This window comes from Molothrus ater, chromosome 5, assembly GCF_012460135.2.
Source record: "Molothrus ater isolate BHLD 08-10-18 breed brown headed cowbird chromosome 5, BPBGC_Mater_1.1, whole genome shotgun sequence".
NCBI classification, from domain to species: domain Eukaryota; kingdom Metazoa; phylum Chordata; class Aves; order Passeriformes; family Icteridae; genus Molothrus; species Molothrus ater.
The window spans coordinates 69,526,634-69,554,377 of record NC_050482.2 but is presented as its reverse complement, the minus strand read 5'-3'; the positions used below and the strand labels follow the sequence as shown (position 1 = coordinate 69,554,377).

General features: G+C 39.5%; 1 protein-coding gene across 1 annotated transcript; it reads left to right on the top strand.

Moving 5' to 3' along the window:
- Positions 1-546: 546 nt before the first annotated feature.
- SLC15A5 (solute carrier family 15 member 5) lies at positions 547-27,744 on the top strand. Its single transcript, XM_036401223.2, has 9 exons — positions 547-904; positions 2,531-2,753; positions 6,735-6,904; positions 8,765-8,985; positions 11,714-11,900; positions 14,478-14,666; positions 18,759-18,890; positions 25,441-25,549; positions 27,078-27,744. The coding sequence occupies exons 1-9, from the start codon at positions 547-549 to the stop codon at positions 27,220-27,222; spliced, it is 1,734 nt and encodes a 577-aa protein (XP_036257116.2). The 3' UTR covers positions 27,223-27,744.

The following is a 27,744-nucleotide window of genomic DNA, read 5'->3' as shown; positions in this document are numbered from 1 at the left end:
AATGTTAACCTTAAAAAAAATCCCTGTGTTTATCTACTTGCTGTTTTTTGCTTGTCGCCTAATTAAAGTTTTGGATGGTTTTAACCAAATTATTTTCTCAATCTGTTATTTGAATTCTGCTGAAAATGTTAGCTTTCATGTGTGTTTAAACCTTTATCTTTAACATACAGATTGAGTTTAGCATACAGTATTGGATTCACATAATTTAATAGGTAATATAATTCTGGGGGAAAAAAATCTCTTTCACCCCCAAGTGAACCAATTAAATCAACTACTTAACTTCCTAGTGTTGCTGTATTCAGGAGCTGAAATGTTCATGTAGTTCTTTGATTTGTTGTTGTTTTTGAGGGTTTTTTTAACTATTCTTTGATTCTCTGTGTAATATCTCAAAAGTGACAGGTGCCCTAAGAAATTGTAGTAGCAGAGTGTGGAATTCAAAGCGAGACTCTTACCAGTGTGCTAATGACAGTGGAGGAGCACAGAGGTGTACCTGTAACTCAAGCTGATCTACTCAAAAAAAATTAAAAAAAAAAAAGAAAGACAGGCATGCCTGACGCAGCCATGCAGGAGAAGGGATTTGTGAACCACATGGCTGACAAGGAGCAACGAGCTGGGGGAAGCAGCCGTGCTGGGAAGCAGCTGCCTGAAGGTGAGAAGAAGCTGCACGAGGCCGTGTGCGTGCTGCTGGTGGAGCTGTGCGAGAGGTTCACCTTCTTCGGCATCGTCTGCAACATGATCCTCTTCTGCACTGCCAGGCTGGGCTACCCCAGCCACCAGGCAGCCATGGTCAACATGTGCTTCGTGGGCACCTCCATGCTCACCCCAGTGCTGGTGGGCTGGCTGGCAGAGTACCTGGTGGAGAGGACCAAGCTGGTGTGCATCTGCATGTTCCTGCACTTCCTAGGTAGGTGACAGCGCCGTGTTTTACTGGTTCTCTTGTAGAAATGTGCTCTTGAGCATGTGTTTGGCATCTCCATTCCCCAAGCTTCTCTACCAGCTGGTTACTCAGCTCCTCCTCTGCAAAATGCTCTGCAGTGTTTTCACCTTTGCAGCTTTCAGTGAGACAAAGCAGAGTTTGTGTGCATCTTGTGTAGCTGGTGCACAACTTGGCTCCTCTGAAGTGGGGTCAGCTGCTGGCAGCAAGGATGCTCAACTCTTAAAGTTGGTCCCTAAGGTTATTAGTGTTTGGCACTAATGCCAAGCTGCAGTCAGAGAAAATTCTAACTCCTAACTGCTTTCCTGCTGTTAGGAGTAAGATAATATGTAAAGGTACAAAGGACTTTTGTACTTGGACAGGAGGAAAATTATTTAAGAACACACCAGTATAAACAAACTTTGCCTTAAGTATCCTAATACCTGCACTGAGGGCCTGCCTGCTGTTGGCATGTTCTGAACATTCCTTGAGTGTTATTTTGAGCACTTTTTACAGAAAAAGCACTGCTCAAACAAAATCCACCTGCTCTGTAGCAGGTAGGGAATCTCCCATGTGCTATTTTGGCCTCCTGCTGTAGGGTATCTCCCAGCACAACCTGCTGGTTACTCTGGCAAATGAAACCAAGTTGATAGAAATGCTTTTTGCTTGGACCAGTTGTTGAGCAAGTCTGATTTCTACAATAGCCAGACAGTTATTGCTATTTAGACACACAATAAAGCAAGTTAAAAAAAAACAGAACATTCCTGAAATGTTCTTGAGCTGATTGCAAAACCATTATTCAAGCAGTCTGGAAAAATGTTTGCTGTTGTGTTCCACTTTCTCCTTTGGTGTTCTGGTTTAAATCTCTTTCTGCCACTTGTCCTTTCAGTGCTTTTCTTAAAGTAGAAGATTGGAGACACAAACACAATTTGATGCATTTGGGTATTGTTTTAACTAGAGCACTTCTTCCTTTGGAGATAAATCATTAAACATTCCTGATATATTAAAGTTTAATGCACAGTCATAGTAGTGGCTAATAGTGGTTTTGTTGAAACAGCAATGTATTTTGAGCTTAGTCTCCATTAAGACTTGAAAAATCTACAGCTGACTAAATCTGAAAGACTTGCTTTGCAGACTAGAAGTGGCAAATGCAATTTGTGGCAATGCTTCTATAGTTAAATTTTCTAAAAATCATATTTTCTATGAAGCTGCTACAGAAAGAAGAATTTTTCCAAAAAAAGTTTTGAGAATTTATTTCTTAAATTATGATTCCTATTACAATTCTGTGATTTTAGAAGAAAAAAATCTGCACTCCACTGTGGGATGTTTTGTGGGTGTTTTTGGTTAATTGTTGATTCAGTTGATAGAAGAACCTGAATCCTTGCAAGCACTTCAGAGGAAATTTGGTTTCTCAGAGGTCCAGAGTGGTATTGCTTTACCTAACATCCAAAAATTTCTGCCTCTCTACAGAATTCTGCCTCTATGCTTTTCTATTGTTTATCTTTGATTTTCCATCTGTCTTTTCATACCTGCATAGAACATACATGCTCTAAAAAATGCAAATCTTATTCATCTGGTTCTACCTCTTTTCCAATGACCATTTCCTTTCCATTCCAGGCACAGCACTGTTACCTGTGGTGTCATTCCCCTTTGAAGACGTTCACATCGACAGAAGACACGTCCTCCTCACCCTGCCCAAAAGGGAGCAGAAAATTGTGTTCTACTTTGCACTCCTCACAGCCAGCCTGGGAATAGGAGGAATAAGAGCCATTGTGTGCCCTCTGAGTGCCTACAGCCTCGAGGACTGTGGGCCAAAGGAGCTGCTTTCATTTTTCAACTGGTTGGTAATTTAATGTTGGCTAAATATCTGTTGGGAGTGGTAGAGCATTGCCTTGAAATACAAAGGTTCTGTGGATGGTGGGTTTCATGTTTTGTTTTTAACATCAAAACTGAGATTTTTGGAAGAGTTTCCAAGAGTTAAAACTCTTCCTGACTTCTTCCTTTTGCTCATAGATGATAATCTGTTTTAGGACACCTACAGAAGTGCTCAGTCAGAGTTTTTAGGATAAAAAATTGCCCAATACTCAAAAGACTGGCTAACCTTTTTGCTGTTGGAACAACCTACTACATTTGGTTTTCTGCCTTTAACATGGCTATGCCTTTAGGATATTTTGCTGTTGCTCCCTAACAGTGTCAAAATTCAATAATATATTGAGATTTACATCAGGGTAAATTTTTAGTAGTAGAGTACTGGTTTGCTGGAAGTCAGGGTTGTGAGTTGTCTCATACTAAACTCAGTGGTAGGGGTCTGCTGTATTAATTCAGCTTTGCTGCTGCCAAGTTCTGGCATCTGATAAACCTCTTGGCATTTGTATTTTGGTTGATTTCCCCCCCCCCCCCCCCATTCATAGGAGTAATTGCTCTTAAAATGGTTCTTAAATCAGGGTTTGGATTTTTTAATTTTTTTTTGTATGAATTATTTCTTTCTCCATGCATCCAGGGAGGTAATTTTTGATGGTTAGTTTGCCCTTATTTTCCCCTTCTGTAGCCCTATAGAGAGTGCTATATTTTCTGGTTAAACCATGCAGTGGAACTCCCCATATTTCTGCTTCAAGGCAGGGTGAAAGAAAGCCCTAAACTGCCCTTTTTTTTCTCCTTTACATGCATGGTTGTTAAAATAAAAACTGAGCACATTTGCATATTAACAATACAATGCTGAAGAATCAATGAAGATCTTGGTGAATCAGGTCTCTCTTCCTTTGGGGATGGCTTTCCTGGCTATTCTTTTTTTCTCCAATTATGTTAATATCAAGGAGTTTTGAATTAAATCCAAACTTCAGTGAATAAAGTAGCTTTACCAAAGGTGGATGAGACTGTTTAGTTCCGTAGAGCGATTCTGCCTCCTTGACCTGCCCATAGCAGAGAAGAGGGGAAAAAAATCCTTCCTTTTTACTTTATTCTGAGTTTTAATCCTTAATTAGCAACATCATTTTGATTAAATAAGACTCTGGGGGATTAAGACTGGAGAGCAATCAGTTGTTCTGAAGGATAGCTCTGGAGAGTTTATTGTACTGTGGTCTCAGCCATTCAAAATTGTGTTTAATCAAAGTGACATTTTTCAGTGTTGATTACAAAGGAGATATAACATGAATAAAAAGTTCCTTGGGGGAATCCAAATGGGTCATTTCTTGGAACTTTGGAAATATCAAGAAAGGCACATGTGCAATTCAAAAAAATTAATTTCTGCACTGGCACCCAAGGAGGGGCTATGGAATGCAATCTCAAAATTTAGAAAAATGGGGGGTTCAGTCTGAGCATTTTTTATCTAATTAAACCCTTCAGAATATGATCACTTTTTCTTGATAGCCTGTTCTCTCTTGGTGAGTGTTTGTCATGGGATTGAATTTTAAAATTCTATGAAATGGCATGGCATACTCTTGATGAGTTTGAGTCTGGTCTTATCCAAGTTCTGTTTAAACAATCAGAATTACTGAATTAAAGATTGGGTTAAAAGTCCTGGTAGTTACCTGTTTTCTAATTCAATCCTTCAAGAAGATTGCTTGGCACATCTTACAGCTTGGTTCTAAGCTGCAGTATGTACTGTGGCTCTGACCTTATAAATAAGTACAATGTACCAATCCTAAGTGAAGAAGCAACTTGGATTCTGTTGGATTAGTTTTTTCTAGGTCCTTCTGCATTTCTGGGGTGAAGGTTATGGACTGGTTCTGTTTTGCACGAGGATAAATATGCTCTGTCTGCGGGGGCAGAGAATGAGAGCAAAGGGTACAGTGAGAATGGGCAGAGCTGTATCTCATCTTACAAACTTGTAAAAAAATGCAGAGAATGTGGGACCAATGGTGTTTTCCACCCTCACTCTCTCAGTTTTGTTTCCACATATTTCAGATCAATTTCTGCCATTTCCTCAATACACTTTATTTTGACTTTTTAAAAACTTTTTCTAACCTCCTTGGGACTTTTTTCCCCCATTTTGTTTTTGCAGGGAACTCCTTTTTCTCCATCCTGAGAAAACTGACCCCCTCCTGCCAAGCTGTATAAACATAAACAATACTTTTCAATAAGAACCACCTGGATGTTACTTCTTTAACGTTTTCACCACAAATGCATTTCTGTAAAATGTTTTAAGAAGAGTATTAGGTTTACGTGGGATTGTAGCATTTAAGTTTGCATCTGAACTGCAGTCTTGAAATGAACCTCTCAAGCTGGCTTTTGGTTCTCACTGTGAAGAGGCTTTTCAGGAAGGAGCTCTTCCCTGGCAAACTAGACAGAACATTCAGCTCGATGTATCTAACTAATCTGCCATGCCCTGGTGTGAGGTCTGGGACTCTTTATGTAATAAAAGCCTGAACTTTGTTCTGCCGCTGTCAGTACAATATGAGCACAGCCCAGAATTCTGGTATGGGTGTTGAGGTTAGTTTATCTTTCTTGGTTTGGCCATAGGGATTGCTGAACACATTGGATGGGGCTTTTTTATTCTCTGTTTTGTAAAAGGACAGGAACTTTACATTTCTGTCATAAAGTATGTTGCTATGCAGCAGTGAAAAATGAAAGTGCTCTCCTGTTTTTTCTGCTCTTCAGGGTTTTCTTTGGATGCTCCTATTTCCAGCCAAACACTCAGAATCATGAAAAATGTCAGGACCTTGGGTAGCTCAGGCACAACTCTAAAAAGTTTGGAAAACAGCCACTGAAGCTTCTGACTTAATAATTGTCAGTTAAGAATTGATTCAAAACTTTTACATAAGTTCTAGCCAAATGAGTCATGTAATTATATCTTTTTAAAAGCTTTAGTTGAATGGGTCAATATTTTTATGTACGAAATCCCTCCAACTGTATCATCATTGAGTAACATAATTCCAAATCTTTTGTCACTGAGAAGATAGTTCCAGATTCATTAGCCCAAACACTCAAGTTGAAACAGCATGCATGATGCAGAAGTGGCACTGAAGAAGAAAATGAGCTTTTCTTCTTCCAGTAATATGTATTAAGCTTTATAATAGTGTATTTCACCTTTAAGGTAAACAATTTTGCTATGGTTCCAGCAAAGGCAGAGGAATCTCTTCTTGCAGTTGCTTCTAGACTGTAATCTTTGACACATTGGGACAGCAGTGCTCAATAATTGTGCTCTTTTCAGGGGTTCCAAGCTGCAGAAGGCCTGGCACTAATGGTATGCCATCTGCTTCCAGGAGTGTGTGATTTATCCTTTGGATGTCTTCTGTGCTTAGGAGGGGCCCAGTACTTACTTGGGAAGCACCTCTACTACAAATTACCATCTCAGAGACAATTATGGTGGGGAAACTCCTTATCAAGATATTCCAGAAGCCAACAAAAATTCAAGCTGAGCCTTGCAGCTAATAACTGATAAATCAAATTTCAATATTTCTTGCATTTTTTTAACATTTAATATTTCTTAACCAAAGGGTGGTGGCATTAAGACATTCTCTTAATCTTGAAGCATAAGATTGGATGATATTTCATATGAAAAACTTGTTACCAGATATTAAATGTGTAAATGGTAAATGTTGATGTATTTAATTAATGTCACCCACAAGAATATTTCCAGTACCAGACTGATAATTTGTTCAGCTCTGCTGCCTTAGTACACTTACTTTAATCATATACCTCTTGGAGCTGAGACATTTGAGTGAAAATCTGTTTTAATTGCTGTGCTAATGTGTGCATGGTACTGATGTTGTCCATGATTACTATACTTAACCATGCCTTTAATTGGATGTTTTAATCTTCTGTAAAAGCTTTTATGTTATTCAGCCTCTCCACTTTTCTCTCTCTTGTCTGTGTGCTCCAGGTTTCACTGGCTAGTTAACTTGAATTCAGCAGTGGTCTTTGTCAGCATTTCTTACATCCAGCAGTCTGTGGCCAGGAACCTTGGCTTTCTTATCCCATTTGTGTCTGGGCTTATGGCTATGATCACAATTCACATGGTTCGGGGTGAAATGATATACAAACCCAAAACAGGTAAGGGGCAGCTCTGTCTCAGGAAACATCTTCAGAGATTACTTTCACAGAAGAAATCAATATCTAAACTATTTCTTCTCTAACTCTGCCCTGTTTGGTGGTAGATCCTTGGGGCTTAGCCCTCCAAAATCTGCCTGTGAGAAATTCTGTCCATCCTCTGGAGATTCTGGGTAGGCTGTAAAAGTGGGAAGCAGTCTCTGGTAAACTCATGGTTTTCTGTCATGTCAGGGCATGTCACAGCCTTTGCCTGTGCAGGAAGAGATGTAACATGCCTGCTGCTGGTGGAATTGAACTTGTCATGTTTTGTTCAACCTTTTATCTGCCCAACCCCTTCCATTCCAAAGGAAAGGAGAGGGCCATGACTGCTTTGGAGATCAGGTCAGATGAGCCAGGACACAGCTGTGTTGCTGCTTTATTGACTCTCTGCTGGGCTTGTCAAGGGCCCCTCGGTGCATCTTCTGATTTCAAACCTGACTGAGTTCAAACCCTTGCAGAGCAGTAGAACCCCATTAGTGCTTCTTATTCTCTTTTTGTGTATGTCCAATCTCCAGTGTAGAGCAAAGCAAAACAACATTTCTCTAACTTGAAGCATCTCATTACAAGCTCTGTCAATTGAGCTAATACCAAATTTCCTGTTATCTTTTATTTACTTCTGAAACTAACTCTGCTTTGAGTAGAGCCCCAAGTCCCACTTATTTTGTGGTTAGCTTCTTAGTCAATTCACTCTGGAATTATGAACTTTTTTTTTTTCTTTTAGTCCTCAGATTTGCTCTTAAAATAATCTAGGTCTGAAACTTAAACATCACTTGCAATGAGTGGTGAGAATAGTTGCCAAGTACAGTCCTACAGAGCAATAAAAACTCTACCAACTCTCTGTTTTTGGGTTTTGATATGCTATTTCAGATTTTATTTTATAGTGACAACATTCTGCAAGTTAATTCCACACAGCCAGGGAGTTATAAATATTAGTTTATCTTATAAAATGTCCTTGCTTAGTACTTTAAAACAAGTGCTTCCACTAGGTGCCAATGGATATTTCCAGAAAATAATTTCCACACCAGAGATAGTAGGGAGACATTTTCATTCTGCAATCTTAGTTCATTTTGGGTTTTGGAAAGTATTTATTTATAGATACTCAAATTATTGTAGTGCTTTAGCACTCAGAAAAACATAAAGTGCCACAACCCCCATTTGTATGGATGGCAATTTGCCAAAGGTAAATGAACCTGCATTCCCAAGCCTGAAGCTAACAGTTTTGTGCTCATTCTACTTTTATTTCATCTGAAAAACAAGTTGGCAATTCCTGAACCCACTAACGAGTCAATAAGTTTTAATATGTCAAGTACTAGACTGGAAACTCCTCTTTTGTCCTGTGTGCTACTTGGAAGACCTGAGATGATAATTCTGGCCTTGAAATTCATCCATGAAAATTCTCTTAAGCCTTGAACTCTTTTTTTAAACTCCTTTTCCTTCTCACTTCACTACTGCCCTTCCCTTGCTACCAAATTTCAGCAGGCATTCAATAAATGGAAAGAAAGTATGAATTTCTTTTGTTTTTTACCTGCTCAACCAGAGAAACACATGGTGGTGTGTTAAATAAGTGGTAATAAAAGGAGGTCTTCTCCATGGCTGTTGGACAGGATTGCTTCTGTAACTGGGTTGTGAACCAACTGGGTTCAAAAGAGAATTTTTTAAAACAAATCCAGAGTTATTACCTTTCCTCTTCCTAAAAAGACATAAAGGTGAATATACCAGCTTGTACTTTCCCTCCCAAAGTGTTTTGTCTTGGCTGATGTTTATCTTGACAACAGGTAAAAACATATCAATGTTCAGATGTGTCTAACTTCTGATTGCTTGCAGACAGTTCCCTGCTGACAATTTTTGGGGTGATTTTCAGTGCCCTGAAGATGTGCTGCGTGCGCCACCGCTACCTCAGCACAGCCATGCCCAGCTGGCTGGACCACGCCAAGGAGCACCACGGTGGCCACTACAGTGAGACTCAGGTGGAGGGCACAAAGTCACTGGCCAGACTCTTCCCCTTGTTCACCTTCCAGATTCTCTACAGAACGTGCATCATGCAGGTGGGTACACAGCTTTTAAACAAAAATCTTGAAATAGGCTCTGGCGCGTGTTTAGCACCATCTCTCTAGGTGTGTTCTTTGACTGTTGCTTTGCCGGCTGAGCAGCCTTGCCAAGTAGCTCTAATTGCCTAAGAATGCACCTTGCTGTAGCCTCTGATCCCCTCAAATAATGAGAATTGACTTGGTCAAGACTCATTAAGAAGCTTGTGTGAGTGCTTGCTGCTATCTTGGAACCTTTTTACTGGCTGAACCATCTTGTGTGAGTCCTGATCTCCTCGTGATGTAATCACACTTACCAACACTGAGACTAAGGCTCTGTGTTCCTGAAAATGCAATTTTCCAATATGTTCCCTCACTTTTGGGGGAGGTAGCAAATCTTTATTTGCTGTTTTGGTTGCATGTTTCTCCTACAGTTTTGACAGGCTTGTGTGGCTGCTGTACCTACAGTTGAAGTTTTGGGTGGGTTTCCAGTCCTTTCACAGCCCCTCTGTCAGGCTGTCCTGGGCAGATGTGTGTGATATAGATGTAAATGTGTCAAGAAGCTCCTTAAACTGACACAATTCCTTCAGATTCCTTTCTGTCTGGATGATCCTGGAATTGGAGGCAACTGGAATGATGAGTTTATGAGCCAGCTTGGAAATTAATTTTTACTCATTGGTGTTAAAATGCTGCTTAAGGAAATTCTTACAAGTGTGTGGCATATACTGCTGCACTGACACTTCTTCATGCCATCACTCCATGTTCCATCCATCTCACTCTTTCTTCTTTTCCCTCCCCATTTCCTCCCTTTCCTGCAAAAGTATTGGAATTGGAGAGTTGGGGAAGATTTTCAGAGGGTTAGAGAATCCAAATTTATTGTGAAGTATGAATACTTATGTAGTATTTTAGGAAGGCTGGTAATGTTTTACTACAATGGTTGGGTTAATCATCACATAAACTTATACATATTACAACATCTCTTGCTTGCATAAGTTGATGTAATTTTCTTTTCTGGTAAGTTAGTCTGATTTAATCTTCTTGCAATCTTTAAAGCTGTTTGTTCTTGCCAAGACTTCCTGTTATCAAACCTCTTATGCTAACCATGTCCAAAGTCCATCATCTGTCTTGTGTGTCCCAATACAAAAGCACAAAAAATCCCATGCAAACCAAAAAAAAAATTCAAAACCAAGAAACACACATACATGACCAAGGTTATGCATTAATGACCACAGGAAAATTAAAGAGATATTATAACTTATCAAGTTGATTATAAAGTATTTATCTAGAAAATACAGATGTCTTTCCACTGCTGAAAGAAGTTAATCTTTTGGCAGAATTTCCTACAAGTTTAAGACTCTTTCTTCAACTCAGAGATAGATCAGTATCTTTTTTGTAAAGATTAATAGTATTTTTTTCATATTATTAAGTTAACAGCTTTCAGTGCTTGTGATTCATATTGATGATATTTTAATTCCTATTCAGAATTCAATTCTTATTTGTAATAGGCATTGGAAAAAAGGAACCAATGAAATTTGACTCCATTCTAAACATACATAGTTCTGTTACTGTTTATTCTCCCTTTTACAATTTATATTTCCTTTTGAGGTGGAATGTAGGTGAAAAATATTTTTGTGAAGAGCTAGCATTTGAATAATTCTTGAGCACTGAACAGACTCAGAGTGGGTAGGATTGGCTATAACCATTGATGAGAAACCCTACATGAGCTCAGTTAACAACTATACATTGATTTTTGGACATCTATAAAGCAGCAATATTCTCCGTGGGTTTGAAATCAGTGATCATATTTATCAGAGTGTGCAGGATGCTGCAGGAATCCAGAACTTGGAGACAGAGTAAAGAACCCAATTCTAGGTTGAGTTCTGTCATGACTGTACTCTGTGAATTGCTCAAGTTGGAATTTCCCAGTCTGTGTGAAATACAGTGGATTATGGCTCCCTTCTGCGCATGAAATTAATTAATCAAGCTTCCTCAAAAAAAACCCAAACAAACAAAAAACTCCACTGAAAAATCTGTAAATCTGTTGGTAGAAGCCATCAGGATTTCAATTTTACACTTTTTGATAAACACAACAGCTCTTCTCTATAGCCTCACATAGGCAGGAGAAAAAATTTTCTTTTTTAGTGAGAGTCTTACAAATCTACTTAATTTTGTACCCAGTTGGCTGCCACTGGGTTCCTCATCTTCTTTCTGTCTTTGGCTTTCAGTTCCCCCAGGTAAAAGGAACTCCTCTATGGGTGCCCTGACTGTGAGTTGCACTAAGCTGATTCTAAGGCTGTACCCAAATCTTTGTTCCCTGGAGCTTTTCAAGTGCTCCTACCCTGAGCACAGAATCGTAACCCTGTGCCTTGCAATTCTAAAATTAAATCACTCTGCATTTTGCAATTTCAAGATTCTGATCTGTTAAACACTGTCTGGGTGAAGTGACTGAAGTTTTGTGTGGAATTATTTAGTATTGCTGCTGATGGCTCTAAATAGGGCTGATCAAACAAACTTTTAGACTGTTGCTTAATTTGTTAAATGTAGGAGAAAATCTCATAAAAGGGAAATGTTATGTTCTGGCAGAGAGCAATCTTGTCATTATCTAAAAGGCTTTCTTCATGAATGCTCATTCCTTTTTTGCCAGCAGGTATTTTGTTTAATGTGACTTCTTCAGAAGGAAAAACTTGGAGAGGTTTCCAAATGCAGTGAAAATCTTATCCATGGACTGTGGTTTTATCCTTCAATACAGATTCCTTCAGGATATTATCTCCAAACCATGAATTCCAACCTGCACTTTGGTGGATTTGTCTTGCCAGTTGCAGCAATGAACGTGATCAGCATCGTGCCCCTACTGATTCTTGTTCCTATTTTGGAGTGTGTGAACTCCTGGCTCTTTAGCTCCAAGGACACTGGACATTCTCCAACAATTTACATTGGTATGTGAAAAACACACGTGTTTATACAGCTTTAATATGTTTTCTGGTTTTGAAAGAGAAATTTCAGGATGGATGATCCTAGACAATTATATCTGACTATAAATGTTAACATGGATTTGTTTGGGATGATGCTCAGAAGTAAAAATGTTTCAAAGAAATTATTGAAAAAAACCCAGTCCTTAAACTTAAAACTATTCCCTTTCATAGATACTCTCATTAAACTTCCTACATTTTTTATCTTCCAGTCTGCATTGCAAACCTCAGATGAAAATATTTATAAACTGCTATTTTCTCAGTGTGCTGCTATTAATTCAGTGCCCCATGGCAGGCAGCACAGTGAGTACTGACACACACAGAGGTATTAATCTGACTAAATTAGCCTAATTAAGAGTGTTATTAAGTTTTATACAAACCAGAAGCATATAACACAGCAGGTTGCAATTAGCCTAGTTTTTAAAATAACATCTGCATTAAAGCACAAAAAGCACATTCAGATAATCATTTTCCTTTAAACCATGGAAATTTCAAGTTAGTATTAATGTTCTATCCTGTTATGTTGAACAGCAGTAGAATATATGCAGTGGTTTGTTCTTAATAGGTTCATTTATCAAAATAGCCTCCTGTTAGGGGTGATAAACTACCTGAGGCATAAAAATACCTGTGAGTACAGGCAATGGCTTTAGATATCCAAGGATATGACTGCACCTGCAAGTATGGTAGACCTCTAAGCCAATATTTTTGCCAACAGTTAATTAGGTTCTCAATTATTTTCAGCGACAAAATTGGAAGTATAAATAGGCAGTTGGTGTTAAGCCAGCCTATAACTATATTTTAATTCAACTCTTGTAAGAAGAAGAAGAAATTTAAATAGTTTTCTGGAAATTGTCAGCATGTTAAGAATAGCAGTTTTCAAGGATGAACCATACAGACAACTGAAATACCTGGTTGCTCAGTATTAAGGATCTGCATAAAAACTGTAATCTGCTACATTCTCTATAGTTGTTGGTTTATTCATGAAGGTCCAATACAGTTTCTAGATATTATAAATTAACCTTGTCCCTTAAATATTACTAAAACACCCCTAAATATCACCCCTAAATGTTACTAAAACAACTTGTTCTCCTGTAAAACCCAAGCCCCAGAGAAGTCTCTTGTTTTATAGAGGACTGAAGGGAGAAGAGAAAAGATGAAAACTGTACCTCCAAGGCTCTTGGTTTCTTCCTCTGCCTCTTAAAGTCTTTGGAAAAAAAAAAAGCTGAAACTTTTGGGCACCTGGAGGTTCCTTTTTCTGAAATGTATTGGCTTTTAGTAAAGGAAAATGCTTCAAGTTTGTTTCACTGTTTAGGAATACTGAACTGCTGGAGGTTTCTTCAGTACCAACATAATTTTTCGCTGGGAGAACTCTTGCTTTGGATGACTACAAGAAGCTCCTTGAGGGCTTCATACCTGGCTTTGATAAGGTGCATTGGCCAGAAAACACTGTTGAATTCCCTCCTGTCATCAATTTTCAAGAAATAATTCATTGATATTCTCTGTAAGCACTAGAGGAGCCTAAACAGCTTCCAAGGCTCAGGTTAGGCAGGGGGGGGTAGGATTTTTAAAGCTGTGAACCTACAGGAAATTGTGCTGGAATAAGGGTGTGAGAGTTTGGTGCTGAGGAAGAAACACAGAGGCCTGCAAAAAACACAGCAAGGCTAAGGCCACTTAACTATTTGAGTTTTTTATTCTCTTCTAAAAAACACTGACACTAAAAAAGACAAAGTGTATATATGTTTAAATTTAATGTGAAACAAAAGCTGTTGATGTCCAATCTAATAAGTGAAGCACTTGCCAGTCATGAAGGCTTGGTAAGAAAAATATAGTCTAAGCATTTGAGCCAAAACTGTCAAAAGCAACCAAATTCTACTCACATTTTAGTCAAAAAATCAATGGGAGCTCAAACCACAAGAAGTATAGATAATTCAGGTTCAGAGACTTGGAAACCTTGCTTTCTTTGTGTTTTTCTGAGAGGATACAACCATTTCATACTGCCAAGATCAGTATGAATCAAGATCAAGAAATAGAAATCAGTATGAAATCAAGATCAAGAAATAGAAAATAATATATTTTAATATTATTAAAATATTTACTATCCCACACTTTACCCTCTATGCAATGGGTAAAGTGTGGGATAGTTATAATACATCTGAGTTTTGGAAAAATTTCCTGCTGCCTTTTGGTTTTGTTCCTACCATTTCTCTTGTATTATCTGGAAGGGCATTTGCCTCTTCTTTCTTTTCTCCTTCCTTTTCTCCCTCAATCTTCAAAAAAAAAATAGTCAAAAGTTCTTCTTTGTTACTTTGAATTTCAGAGAAGTTTTTCCTCTCTCGTTCTGAACTCTGAAATTGTGTGTGTGCTGAGCTGGTGTCCTTTTGCCACATACACATAGCAAGCACTCTTTTGTGTTGAGGTGTCCAGAAAAACTATTTGGGGTGGGGGTAGGAAGTTTTTTTGCATTTCTTAGGAGTTTTCTGCACTCTAAAGCCAGGATGGTCCTGTAAGTGTGGCCTTGGTGAATGTTCTGTGCCCTTCACCCAGTTGTAGGTCATTTATCTGCTGCCCTTTCCGTGATGGCTGCTGGCTTCTCCGAGATCCACCGCAAGCACTTCCCCCAGGTGGAGCAGACTCTGTCTGAGGAGCTTCTCCTGGTCTCCTCCATGCCTTGCTTCCACCTGGCTCCTCAGTATGTCCTGCTTGGAGTGGCTGAAGCCTTGGTGACTCCCTCCTGTGAGTAAAATCGAATGGGCTAAAGGAAGGGTGTCCTGGTTCTCAGAGAACTGTATCAGCTTCCTAAAAATAATTACTGTCATCTGATATTTTATCCCTGGCTCTCTTCCACGGGTTTAATGAGCAGATCTGTGCTTTACCTGTTTCAGAGAAGCATAATTTGTGTTGCTGGCTGTAGCTCAGGATGAGCAGTGATGCTCCAGATCCAGGGGAAGGGAGCACAGCCCAGTCAGGTCCCTGGGGAACACAATTCCCTGTTTGGTCCTGGACCTGAACCTGCTGCAGGCAGGGGCTGGACTGGTGAGCTCCTGAGACCCCTTCTGAGCTGGAGTCTCCTGTGATGATTTTATTGGGTTGGAATAAAAGACCACCTAAAAGGCCACAGTCAGAGCAAGGTCAAGCAAATTTGATTTTTGGGCCCAGCTAATGGAATTACCATGTGTTTTTCACTGGCACAGAGCATATGTGGGCAGGTTAACCTGGAAAAGGGTGTAGGCAGCTGCAAGGTTTTTGTTAGTGCTCCAATCAGGAGTCATGAGAACATTCCTCCTCAGATCCTCATGTCTTAGCTTGTGACATGGAGACAGAGATAAACACTCCTGTTTTTCAGAGCTCAGCTTGTGCCTGCCATCCACACATTATGTAGTCATACTCTTGATTGTGAGTCTGAACCTTTTCTGCTTTCCATAATTTACTTTTCTGTGTCTACACTGACATTTTTGAGGCTTGTTTTCTTCTGAGGAGCATGCAGCGTGCTTACCAGTGTTTTACCTTGCAGAGCTTTTAAAATAAAAAAAAAAAAATTAGTATTATAAAAATAATCTCAGCAACATTCATTTAGAGACACAGGTAATGTAATTGAATGGCTGGTCTCTGCAGGCATTTAATTCTCTGGGTTGAGTGTCTCTTATTCCAGTACAACCCCAGAAATGTTCAGGTTTGTGTTTAAGAGCAGGAAATAACTTCAGTGTCTCAGCTTCATTCTTATAGTCTGAGACTACCGAGAGCTGTGGGTCACAGTCTGTCATTAAAAAGGTAATTTTCCCTAGTTTTAAATACTTAGCACTTTCATAATGCCTCTTCATCTGATAGCTCTCAAGTACTTAACTGAGACAGGTTTCTAGGCAGGTAATTTGGTTTCTAGGTTACAGGCTAAGTGTAACTGAAAACTGTGACCTTCTCTGTTTAGCTTAACAAAAAAAAAGGTTAGGAGGTGACTTGCTTACAGTCTTCTCATGCAAAAGCAGGAGAAGAATATTGCTGGTAGAATAAGGCCTTTTAATCTGGCACACTGGGACACAACTGGAGTCCAGTGACCAGAAGATTACATTAGCCTTTAGAAAAGAAATAAAACTCCTTCTTAGGGCTTGTCTTCCTTTTTTTTTTTTTTTTTTGAAAAGACCTTTTTTCAAGGATTGTGGTTATAATTTCTTAGGAAGAAAAGCTTTCCTTCCCTATTTAAATAGGGATTAAGCATTGTGCTGAGAGGTGTGACTTAAGAACCCAGCTAAATGGGACTAAGTCTAAAGAGTTGCAGATAAAAAGCTAAAGGGAGGTGCCTAAAATAAGATATTGCTGTAGCTGATGGGGAAGGAGGTCTGCATTCATGGTAAAAATTGGTGCCTGGCCCTGTTTGTCATGGAGTGTCTTGGCTCTCTGCAGTCTGAGAACTCCAGCTGCTGCTGGAGAGGAGCCTGACTTTCCCCCAGGTCTTGCACTGGCTGAGGTCCACTGAGTCATCTCCAGCCTCTGCATTCAGGCTTCTGACCTGAGCTCTGGCTTTCCACTTCAGTTTGGTTCCTGAACAGCAATTCAGTTCATCCAGTGACTCTCCATGGATGTCAGTGACAGCCTAGACCCTCACAGAGCTGTCCCACCTTTCCTGAGATTTTACTGCCGTTCTTATGCAGAAGGTCAAATTCAGTCATTATTATAATTTACTGGACCTGAAAGTGCATGATCCAAGCTGAGGAGGGGAATGTTCACTTTCTTAAGCAGAGGGAAGAAAGGAGATAGCTCATTTCTGAAAAGCTTGGTTAAAGATGTAGGTTTGGCACACTGAGCTCTTTATTTTCATTAGTCCCTCTCTTACTGAGATCGTTCAGCCTGGGGAAGAGAAGGCTTCAAGGTGACTTAATTGTGTCATTTCAGTACTTGACAAGAGCCTACGAGAGAGATGGGGATTATTTACAAGGGCATGGAGTGACAGGAAAAAGGGGAGCAGGGACAGGCTGAGAGTAGATTCAATTAGATATCAGGAGGAAATTCTTTGCTGTGAGGGTGCTGAGGCTCTGGCACAGGCTACCCAGAGAAGATGTGACACTCCCACCCCTGGCAGCGTCCAAGGCCAGCTTGGGCTCTCAGTAGCCTTGTTTAATGGAAGGTGTCCTTGTCCAGAGCAGTGGGGTTTGGAACTGGAGGAACTTTAAAGTCCCTCCCAGCCTAATCTATTCTATAATTTGGTCCCTGATACTTAGAACTGTATTTATACAATATTTTTATTATCTTGTGGACAGAAGTTTTGAATAATCGTCTGCTTCGGGTGGCATGAGCATCTCTAGAATAATATCTGCCACTAAGCAAGTCTGAAAAATAAAATCAAACAAGGATATTGTTCTCCTCAACAGTGCTGCAAAGTTCTCACAAGCCTTTGACAGGCTGAATTTGTAACCCCAGCTTGGTTTAAAGCAGGAAGCCACAGCTCTGTTAGTTAGAGGATATATTGGGGATGGCTTTGCCCACCAATAAATTGCAATCGTCTCTAGGGGGAAATGCAGCAGCTGTCTAACAGCTCTCAGCAGCACTGTGGGGAAAGGGAGGAGGGGAGCAGGCTATTGAAACAGCAGGGGTAATTTAGGTAAGTAGGATGCAATTACCCAGGCTGAATTTGACCAAGATGCATGTTTTGCACCCCTGCTTTTAGAAGGGAGGAACAAGCAGAAACTTTTAAGTCTTTTAGGGTCTCCAGTTAGCTGTACAATGCTTCAGGCTGTTGCCTCTACAGATGGTGACCCAGGCTCACCTGCTTTCTCTTGCCCTCAGGCTTCTGGTTCCTATTGTGAGTTGGGAAGAAAACACTATCCATGGTATTTTTTTCTTTCATGTGTTTTCAAAGCTCTCATTTGGACATCCGAATTAAGAATGGTGAAAGATGGTGATTGCAAAGTTTCATTTGTATTCAGAGGGGCTTCAGGCAACTCAGCATCCAAATAGGACCCTCTGCTGGCAAGTTTTTCAAGCTGAAGGTCATTCTAATTCAACAAATAAAGCAGGCGAGGACACTCCAGGGTTGGGAGAAAAATTGTGGAGGAGAACTCAAGGAGTGAAATCAGGAAAGAAAAGTTCTTGGTGTTAGTGAAAATTGCACAAAAAGAACAGCTATCATAAAGTCTTGCTGTTACAGCCAAATTAAAGCTGGTGGGATTATTTATAGTCATCCATGCTACAGCAGCATGCTGCAGCTTCCCCTCTCCACCAAAGCTGCTGCTGCTTCTGGTTCAGCCTTCTGGCAAGAAAGTGAGAAATGAGGTCTTAAAAATGAGCCAGTGATCCTAGGGATTGCACTCCAGGGAAGAGGAGCATTGTCCAGCCTTAAGGTAAAGCAAGCTAACTGTCCAAATTAAGGCAAAGCTCTAGATTTTGGAAGTGTTTACAAGTGGCTGTGCTGCACTGGCTCTGAGACAGGAGGTCCTGCTGTTCTACAGTTAAATATCACATCCTTTGTCTTCATTCTTTACTGGCTGTGGTGGTGTTTCTCTGCTCTTGCTCATGGCTGAGGTTTTGAAAGGTGCAAGCAAATGTCTGGGTGAAAGATCTTTCTGCACTTGTGGAATATAGATAGCTGTGTGTGGGCAGTTTATTACAGATATTCATTTAAGTTTAGATAATGTGTTGTTACAGGGTACATATTAACATGTTGTAGGGTACATCTGATTGCCCCTTTGCAGAAAGTACATTCTCTGCATAAAATATGGATATTCACTGATAGAGATGCTTTGAAATTTTTGTATGATCTATGCTCTACCATAATTTAACTATTTTGTTGTTTTGGGGTTTTTTTTAACTTGTAACTGTATTTTCTTCCTTCCTAAGGTTCCTTACTTTCATTCTGGCTTGTGCCTGAAAGAATGAGAGGGATTTCCATGCATTTTTTAGCTCTCTTTAATGGAGCTGGCTGCTTTATGGGAGCTCTCATTGTTCAGACAGCCCATGCAGGCACTCAAGGTAAGAGTATGCTCATGGTGAGTGCTCCTGAGCAGTTTTCTAACATTATTGATTTGGAGAATCAGGCAGCAGAATTAAAAGGGATGCCAAAGTTTTATTGATTTGCTCTCACAATTAAGATGGAATTAAGATAGGAAATAGCCTTCCAGCTGTATTCATCCAATTTTAATGAGTCATCTTAATTTTGGTAGTCGGAGTAATTAGAGGATGGCATCTTGCAGGAAGTCCTCCTGTCCAATCTCTGTACTTCTATTATGGAAGACTGAAAATAATTGGCTAGGAAGCACCTTGTTTGTGTTCATGAAGGAGTACATTTATGTTGTTCACACTTACATGGAAGCCTCTGGCCTTGAGAGCAAGATCTGGGCTTTAAGGAATGGGAAATATTCCTGTCTGTCTGTCCCAGTGTGGGACAGGATTGGGGTTTCAGGGCTGAGGGTTTCAAAGCTGTCTGGGGAATTCATTCTCCTGGACCCACTGGTTCCTCTGGCTTTGCCCAGCTTTTGGAACAGCCAGGTTCTGTGACAATGCTGTCTCACTGTGGGCTTGTCCTTTTGCAGATGAATGCTGCAATTCCCACAAATCTTCCAGTTTCAAAAGGAGTTACTGCAGGTTCAGCCTGTTGAGGTACATTTAGTAGAAGCTCTGAACTTGTTGTTCCTGGGTTACTGACTTTCAAAATCAACCAGCAATGTCTTAAAGTTGGTTTTCCTTTGCTGCTGATCTTTGTTCAATACAGAAAAGACTTGTTCCACAAGGAACTGAGAGACAGGCATCCCAAATTTGTTCACAAATTTGAAATAGTCCCACTTGCTGAAGGAATATTTCTGAAGATGCCATCGCCAAGCTCTGGTGGAACATTTACAGAGAATTTTCCACTAGAAACCACAACTGCTGGCCCTAATGCATGGCACCACTGCAATTGGTGCAGGATTTTGTAACTGTTTAGGGTTAAAGTTTTGGGTTCTTCTCTTTCCTACATCATGTAATTTAAAACCAAGCAGAAATGGGTGTTTTGAAAGTGTGACAAGAAATTTTTATTCCTACTCACAAGATCTAAACAAACAAATGATGCTTTGACATGCAGTCCTGTTTTTAAGTTAAAAATTCAATTAAAATTTTATTACAAGGTATAAAACATCACCTGGAGATGGGTAAAAAACAGGAATGTCTACACAGATGAACCAGGTAAAGAACTACTAAGCCCCAAGCCATCCAGTGTGGAGAACTGAGCTCCTTGAATATCCCCTGGTGGAAAAGGTTGTTTTTCATTATTCTGAGTTCAGTGTAATATGGGTTAAATTATACAAACATTTTAAGACAGACTGCTGCTGAATTTTTCTCTTCCCCTCTTTGAAGTATGGAAACTATTAATTTTTATGCAACTGAAGTATTTAGTAAAAATGACATTTTACTGTAATTTGATTTTGGAAATAAATAATTGCAAAATAATCAAGCATAATGTCAGCACCAAAATATTTTGCCTGTGTTGTGTCACTATTATGTAATTGATTTCTTTACTGAGTATTTCTGTACTCTGTGATAGAGGAAACCGATTTTTGCATTTGATTTGCAATTCAGTAGATTTTTTATGGTTTTCTATCAAGGTGATTAATCCATTATTTGTGAAACCATTTAATTGACTCATAAAAAGTTTTTTCTTGCCAGAAATAGTGTTTTAACAGTGATGGTGAGATGGTGAAACCAAGAAGCCTGAACTCTAAATTCTCCACAGGCTGCAGTTGCCACATTCTATCCCCTTTTGTTCAGGATTCTTGAGCAAACTGAAAAATTTCCTGGCTAAAATATTCCTTACTCTTAGAAAGTTGGGTGGCAAACTTCTCAACTTAGCTTTTTTCTTTTTCTTTTTTTTTTTTCTTTTTCCAAAGCTGTCTTTGTTTAACTTTGTCAGACCTGCTGTTCCTGTAGGTGGAATTGAGTGCACCATTATCCTGAGCAAAAGTCACTCTGGAATTTCCAAGGGAATTAGTGACACTCTGTATTCAGATTAAGATGCTGTGATGGGAATGACTACTGCTAAGCAGGAAAAGTCCTCTGCAAAACTTGAAAAGCTTTAGGGAAAATCAAGTGAAAAATGCTTGGTGATTCCTCTGTGGCTCTAGTTAGGAGAGTGTTAGAGATTACTTTTCCTATTAATATGTAAACAACATATTACCGGGCTCTCACTTTTTATTTTTAAGAAAAATTAGGATCTCACTGGGTATCTCTTTCTCAGTGTTCCTTGAATAAGATTAATAATTCCAAATTACCACACAATTCACAGGTGTGAATTGTGATGATGTTCCTGGGAGTTCATTTGTGTTCTAACACTCCTCTGCTCATCCCAGGCCGTTCTCCTGCTGACTCCTGGATCAGAGTAGGTTTAGGATCAGACTTTTGGAGGGGGGGATAGACTACAGCAAAACAAAAATGCATTTTAGGCTCCCTTTTGGTTTTCCCCTAGTTTGGTAGGAAATGTTATACACACAATTTTTACAGTGGACAGCTTCTTACAGGGGACTTTGGTGCTCATTACAATCAGCAAAATAATATTTTTTAATTTATTAAAACCTAGTGGTTGCCTAATGAATGCACTAAGGATGACTGCTATAGGGAACAAATTTGTGGCCTCTCTTAAGTCAAATTAAATTCCAATGACACAAATTAAGCTTTTTACTTTTTCAGGTCTGTTTAAAGAGCTTGTAAATATTCAGTATCTGGACAATTTATGAAACTGGGAGTAAAGCAAACCAACCAGAACTTTTTTTTTCTTCCTAAAAAAGGCTCAGCTAATTTACTAATTTATTTATATTGGAAGAGCAAGTTCTTTCTCTTTTGCAGCAAGAGAGGATAGTGCTTATGAGTGACTCCTGGGCTAGGGATGCTTTTGTCTTGTCCCATGATTCTTGTTTCACTGAAACCTGAGCCAAGACTATTTCTGGTTCTCCCATCTCTAGCACTGAGACCATGTTTTTCCATGTTCCTGCAGCAAAGTAGATCCTCCACTGTGTATTTTGAAGTGTTGAAGCACAGAGGGTGTTGACAAAATTTAAACATTTTTATATCCTATTTTATGCCACTAGTTTAGAATTTTATTTGGGTTTTTATTGGCAGAGTTGATCAGATATCAGTCACAGTCAAAGCTGCATTAATCATTTTTAACGCATCTATGGAGGATGGTGTGAATATGATAAAATAAGACTTTTTTTAAAAAATTTGACGAGTGCAAACAGATGATGGGTGACAGTGATATTTTCAGTACAAGCTGGGAAACTGCTTTCTTTTGGATCTCTTACCTCTCCTAACATTTTAACGGAAGAAGATGCAAGACAAAACCTGTCCTCTTATGCCAATCATTTCAGAATACATTTCTCTAAAAATATTAATATAAATATGTAAGAAAGAAATAAAAATAAAAAAAGGTCAGAGGAAGGAAGCTGTCCCAGACACGGTTTTCCTGCTTGTATTTAGAGAATCATGGGGGGGGGGTGTTGTGGTTTGAGTTTGGATTTTTTGGTTCTTTTTATCATTTTAGTCTTGTGCGATTCTAAATACCAAAGATGATAAAGCTAAAGGATATTTCTTGCAGTCCAGATGGTGGTGGCCACTGGTGCCTACTTAGCTAATAGGGATTAGAGGCAGAGTGAGACTTTAATTTGGATATGATCAAACACTAAATATGCGTCCACTAAATTGATGAAATCAAGGAAGGCAATACAAACCTTGTTAAAATGAGAATTAATTTTTTTTATAATCATAGCATAGGTTACAGGATAGCTGCAAAGATGCAGGAATGTTACAGGATAGAATAACTTCTGGCATTTGTTTTTTCTTCAAGGTTTTCCCCATAATAAAATAGAATAGTGCAAAAAATCCTGGATGCCTCCCTGTGCAACTTTTCCTTGAGCTCTCTGAGGGTGCCACCAGAGAAGCAGAAATGTTGTGTGCACTAATATTTGTCTAAGACTGGCCCTTTTTAGGTTTTGTTCGATGGCTGGTGTTGCCAGCAGCTTCTTGCTGTCAGTCACCCACCAGAAACAGCCCAGGAAAGTTTTTGTCCATGTCCTAATCTCTGCTTCACCTCCATCTCTGCCTGTTTTGGAAGGATCAGTTGTTTCCTCTTGGTATTGTAAATTATCCCTTCTTCTTGGACTAACTGAGCGATTTTTGGTGCAAAATTGATACAAAAGGACTCAAAAATGTCAGTGAGAATTTACCAGGTGCTTTCTTTCCATGATTGCAGAGCAGACTTGAGGATCAGACTCTGCCTAGGCTTCATTTTCCAACTTGTTCTAAATTTGCCATAAAATACATAAGTAATTCACCTCTAACCAGCAGAGAAAATCTATTTAAAAGAATGTACCTAAAGGAAACTTTCTGTTTCTTTGTGGTGATTCATGCTTCTAAGTATTTCTATTGTTGGAATAAAAATGGAAATCAGGAGCTTGTTGCAGAAAGTTAATTCCCAGTGAGCAATTATCTGTGTGACAAACCAACCTTGTAATTGCCACTTTTGTTGGCGATCTCCACAGAAAAGAAGTTCCACAGAGCCCAAAGGCAGTATCTTTTGGGGGAAAGTGAATTGTTAGCATGTTGCATGCTGGGGCAAGGATGGGGAAGTGCTGGACTCTTCAGTCACAGCAGTGCCCGTGGTGCCTGATTACAGCAAAACCAGAAAACTGGCCCAGGGAGACGCTGGTGTTCATGGCTGAGGGTGAAATCCTGAGAGGATGAACCCCAAAGGCAGTCAGCCTGCAGAGAGCTTGTGGGAGGCGTTGGTGAGGGTCAGGGGTGAGAGCATCTGAAGGGAGTTCTGGTGCCTGAAACATGTGGGTGAAGTTCTAGCACTGATGACTTTTCTCTCAAGACTTCCTGCAAGCAGAGGAGAGGATTCTCTGTAAAGTGAGTATAAGCAGGTGTAAAATATAGTCCAGGTATATCCCCTATTTCATGGGGGAGAAAAAATTAAAAGGAAAAGTAATGAAAGAGAAAAAAGGAGTGAGAAGTACTTATTTTTTGGCTGTAAGTAGGGAAGGGTTATATTAATTTTTGCTGCATCCACTGATGAAAATGTATACTGAAGGATTATAGTCTAGATATCCTTAAGACTACTGCCATCCTTGTTCCCCTGTAGAAGAAGGGACAACAAGGCTCGTTGTCCCTCTCTGTGAGGAAAAGAAAGCCTTGATCCCAGCTCTGATTGGAAAAGAAAACCTTGATCCCAGCTCTTGCTTTGGACAGAGCAGGAAGCTAGAGAAAAATTGTGTGCTGTATGGCAGCTGGAACCTCACCTGTATCTCACCAATATACTGCCTGATTTTGTCCCTGCCTGTGCTGTTGATAATTTGGATTTTCTAAAGGCTCTCTGTCATTATCCCGGCCTCACTGTTTGAACACTGGTAACACCTAAAAGATCAGGGAGGAGAGAAAGCAAGGATCTTTGACCCAGGCCATGGAGAAGTGAGAGTGGAATTCAGTGCTTTTCTTTGGTGTCTTTATCAGTGATAACACAGAGAATGGTGCAAATGGACCTTTGAAACTCAGAAGCTGCAAAATTGTTTTTATCAACTTTTTAAGTATATGTTTTCTGTTCAGGTTCCACTGTAAATGCCATTCCATGAGGAAGCTCCTGCTGCTCCTGCAGTTAGCCCAGCCAAGGTGGATAACCCAGCAGAGTGTGAACTCTGCTTTGGCAAGCTGCCGTGCAGACCCCCATGCATGATTTCTCTTTCATCACATCCACATGCTCTGGCTCTGCCTTCCATTGGCCCCTGGGGGATGCAAAATGACGCAGAATGAAAAACTACCTGATTGTGAATGATGACAGTAAAAGTTTATAAGCTACTAAAATGAAGTTACAGCACCTAGGAGCTCAGTCACTTACAGTGTGGGATGATGGGTTTTTAAAACTGGCTCTGAGATAATGCTGCCAAAGGAAGGGAGCAGGCAGAGGTGTGGTGGTGCTGCTCTGTGATGGGCGAAAATGTAACGTGGCATGGAGAGAGCTCTGCAGGAGCTTAGAAGAACTGATGGCATTTGTTCTCTGTCAGCCCCAGGAGAACTAAAGGCAACAGCTCTGAAAAGAAATGTGTTTATAGCTCTAAGATGTGAAGAGAAGAGAAAAATGTAAATATATCAATGTGTGTTTGGCAGGGTGTAATCCTTTGGTGTCTCTCCCATGCTGTGGAACTGCTCTTTGTCTCTAATTAGAAAAATATTTACAATCTAAGGATGGCAATCAGTGTGCAAAAGTGGCATTAGTGGCCAAAAGATCTGTTAAGGCCATCAGGTTTTTACAATATAGCTGTGGTAAGGCGTCTGGGTTTCCTTCTTTTCCCATTAGCTCATTCAAGGGGTGGATTGCCACATTATTGAGATGGGCAGGATTTAATACCAGACTTTCATGCAGGGGAAAGGTGACTTTGGGCACACTGATGCTGCTGTAGTTCAGATCAGGGCTATGCTTTTCATCTAAATCTCCCAATGATCTCTGATATGCATCTCCTGCTGCAAAGCAAACTAATTCTGCTGCAAATGTCTCCTTCACCAGGCAGCTGGTTCCCACACTTGCTGCATGAAGGTAAATTGGAGAGGTTCTTCTTCTTCTTGGCATCCTTAATGATGGTGAACACCCTGGGGTTCTGGGCCATTGCACACAGGTACGTGTGAGAAAATGAAAACTTGGTGTTTTGTGTGTAGGTGCAGGTAGAAATTCTAATAAAATCTGTGGACTAGTGTGTAATAAAGAATTGGTAGTGATAGATCACATGTGGAGGGGTGAAAAAAAACCTAAACTAAACTGATGTAATTAACCTTAAATAGTCAAAGGGTCTTAATTCAAAAAGCCCTAGAGAAAGAAGAGCGTCGTATTCTTACTTTCATCATATTCTTTCTGGAAGGGTGTTAATTTTTTGGCAGGGAGTTCAGATGGGAACACAAAGCTGTACTGGCCATGGAACTGACCTCCACTGGCCTTGGTTTTGTAGCCATTTCCAGAAAGCATTGCTGCTCTCCCAGAGAGCTCACACCTTCAGTGTGGGACACAGGGGTGGGGAGAAAGCTGCATTGCTGCTTGTGTGCAGCAGTTGCAACACAACAACCCCCAAATATTTTCTGGTACTCTACTGGGCATGGGAGGGAAGCAACTTCCTGCTGGAGGCAAGAGAGCTCTATGCCACCTGTAGAGCCTGGGTTTAATCCCTGTGTTTTGCCTGTAAAATGCAGGAACACTCACAATTCTGGGCATTTAATCCCAGGTGATTTTCTGTTGGCAGCAGTATAAATAAATACATTTTCTGTTGTCAGAATTATAAATATAAAGTCAAGAAGAGCTTTGCAGCTGGTTTACCAACCAACCAAAATTTAATCTTGTTGATTATCCCAATGTGATTCTCCTTTTTTAAACTGGGCCACAACTAAAAACATTTCTCCTGAGTGTACTTTGTACTCCTCATATGGGATTTTATTCTACTGTAAATTGAAATTTTCATGTGTGGCATTTACTGCTGAAAACTAAGAGGTTTTGGTTGTCAAAATGTTAACATAAAATTGGTTTAAACTAAAAAAAAAATGTGCCACAGCTTAACATTTTTATGAAGAAATCTTTTGACCTCAAGTCTTCCTGAAAATAGAAAACCAAACATTTTAAAAAGTTTATTTTAAATCAGAATTTCACTTCAGAATAAAGGTATCTAATTTTTCAATAATACAAGTTTTGACTTACTAGAAATATGCTTTTTTGAAATAAATTGTTATTTCTTTTTTTGAAGAATAAGAATTCTCTGAGCAGGGAGGAAAAAGAGTGAGGACTATTCAGATCAACTGATTTAGGCAGGGGGGGAAACAGACCTTAAAACTTGTAAGAAGAAAAAATACACTAAAACTTCTGAGGGAACAAAGAATGTTAATTATTAATTATTTTTTTAAAGGACGTAGTACAGGTATTAACATCTGCACCTAGTTTGATTCTTCCAATCCTGAAGTTCTGAAAGGCTCTAGGAAAATGCATATTTGCATTTTCCTATTTTTTTTGACTGCCTTGAAGCCCAGGACTTGGAAGGCATTTTAACTTAAAAAGTATCATATAGGTATTTATATATTATATAAAAAGTTATGTATAAACAATGGGTGAAGCTAATACCTTAAAGTATAATTATTTTGTTATTTTCCTTCTATATCTCCCCCCAGATACAACAATCTTCATGAGGATTGCACCAATGGGTTCAGAGGAAGTCTTCCTGGAGAAAAACTTTTGAAGCATGAAAAAGCCATCAAGCATTATAATTCTGTCCAGGAAAGTTCTCCCCTTTTGTCTCCTGTGGAGAAAACCTGATAAATTTTCACCCTGATGAAATTTCAACCCTAAATTTTGGTTTTTATCTAAGGATAAAGGACCAGCGCACTTAAGTGGAACAATGTTCTGGTATTTATGAATTATCTGGTGAATAATAATGTTCTTTAGAAGTTAACAACATAGCAATATTCATAGGATTTGGCCTTGAAGGAGGCTGCACTGTCATAATTCACATGGAGGCCAAGGAGAGCTCACTGCCTGCCACAGTTGGAGAGAGGCTTTTAATCTTTATATGGAAATAGGTATCCACATCTATTTATATTTAGGAGTGGTCAAAAATGAATAAACATGCTAATTTGTTTGTTAAGCAAATTACTTTGTGGCAGTATAATTTACAAGTGATTTTGAAATCTGCTATTGGCTGGTTGATGTTTGCAATGGTGGGAGTTTTGTGTACTGCTCTTGGCTCTTGCTGCTTTAGTTTCTCTGTCAGTGAAATGGACACAAACATTATTTACAAATTGCTTTGAAATCTACCAAAAATAAAACTTAGAAACCTGA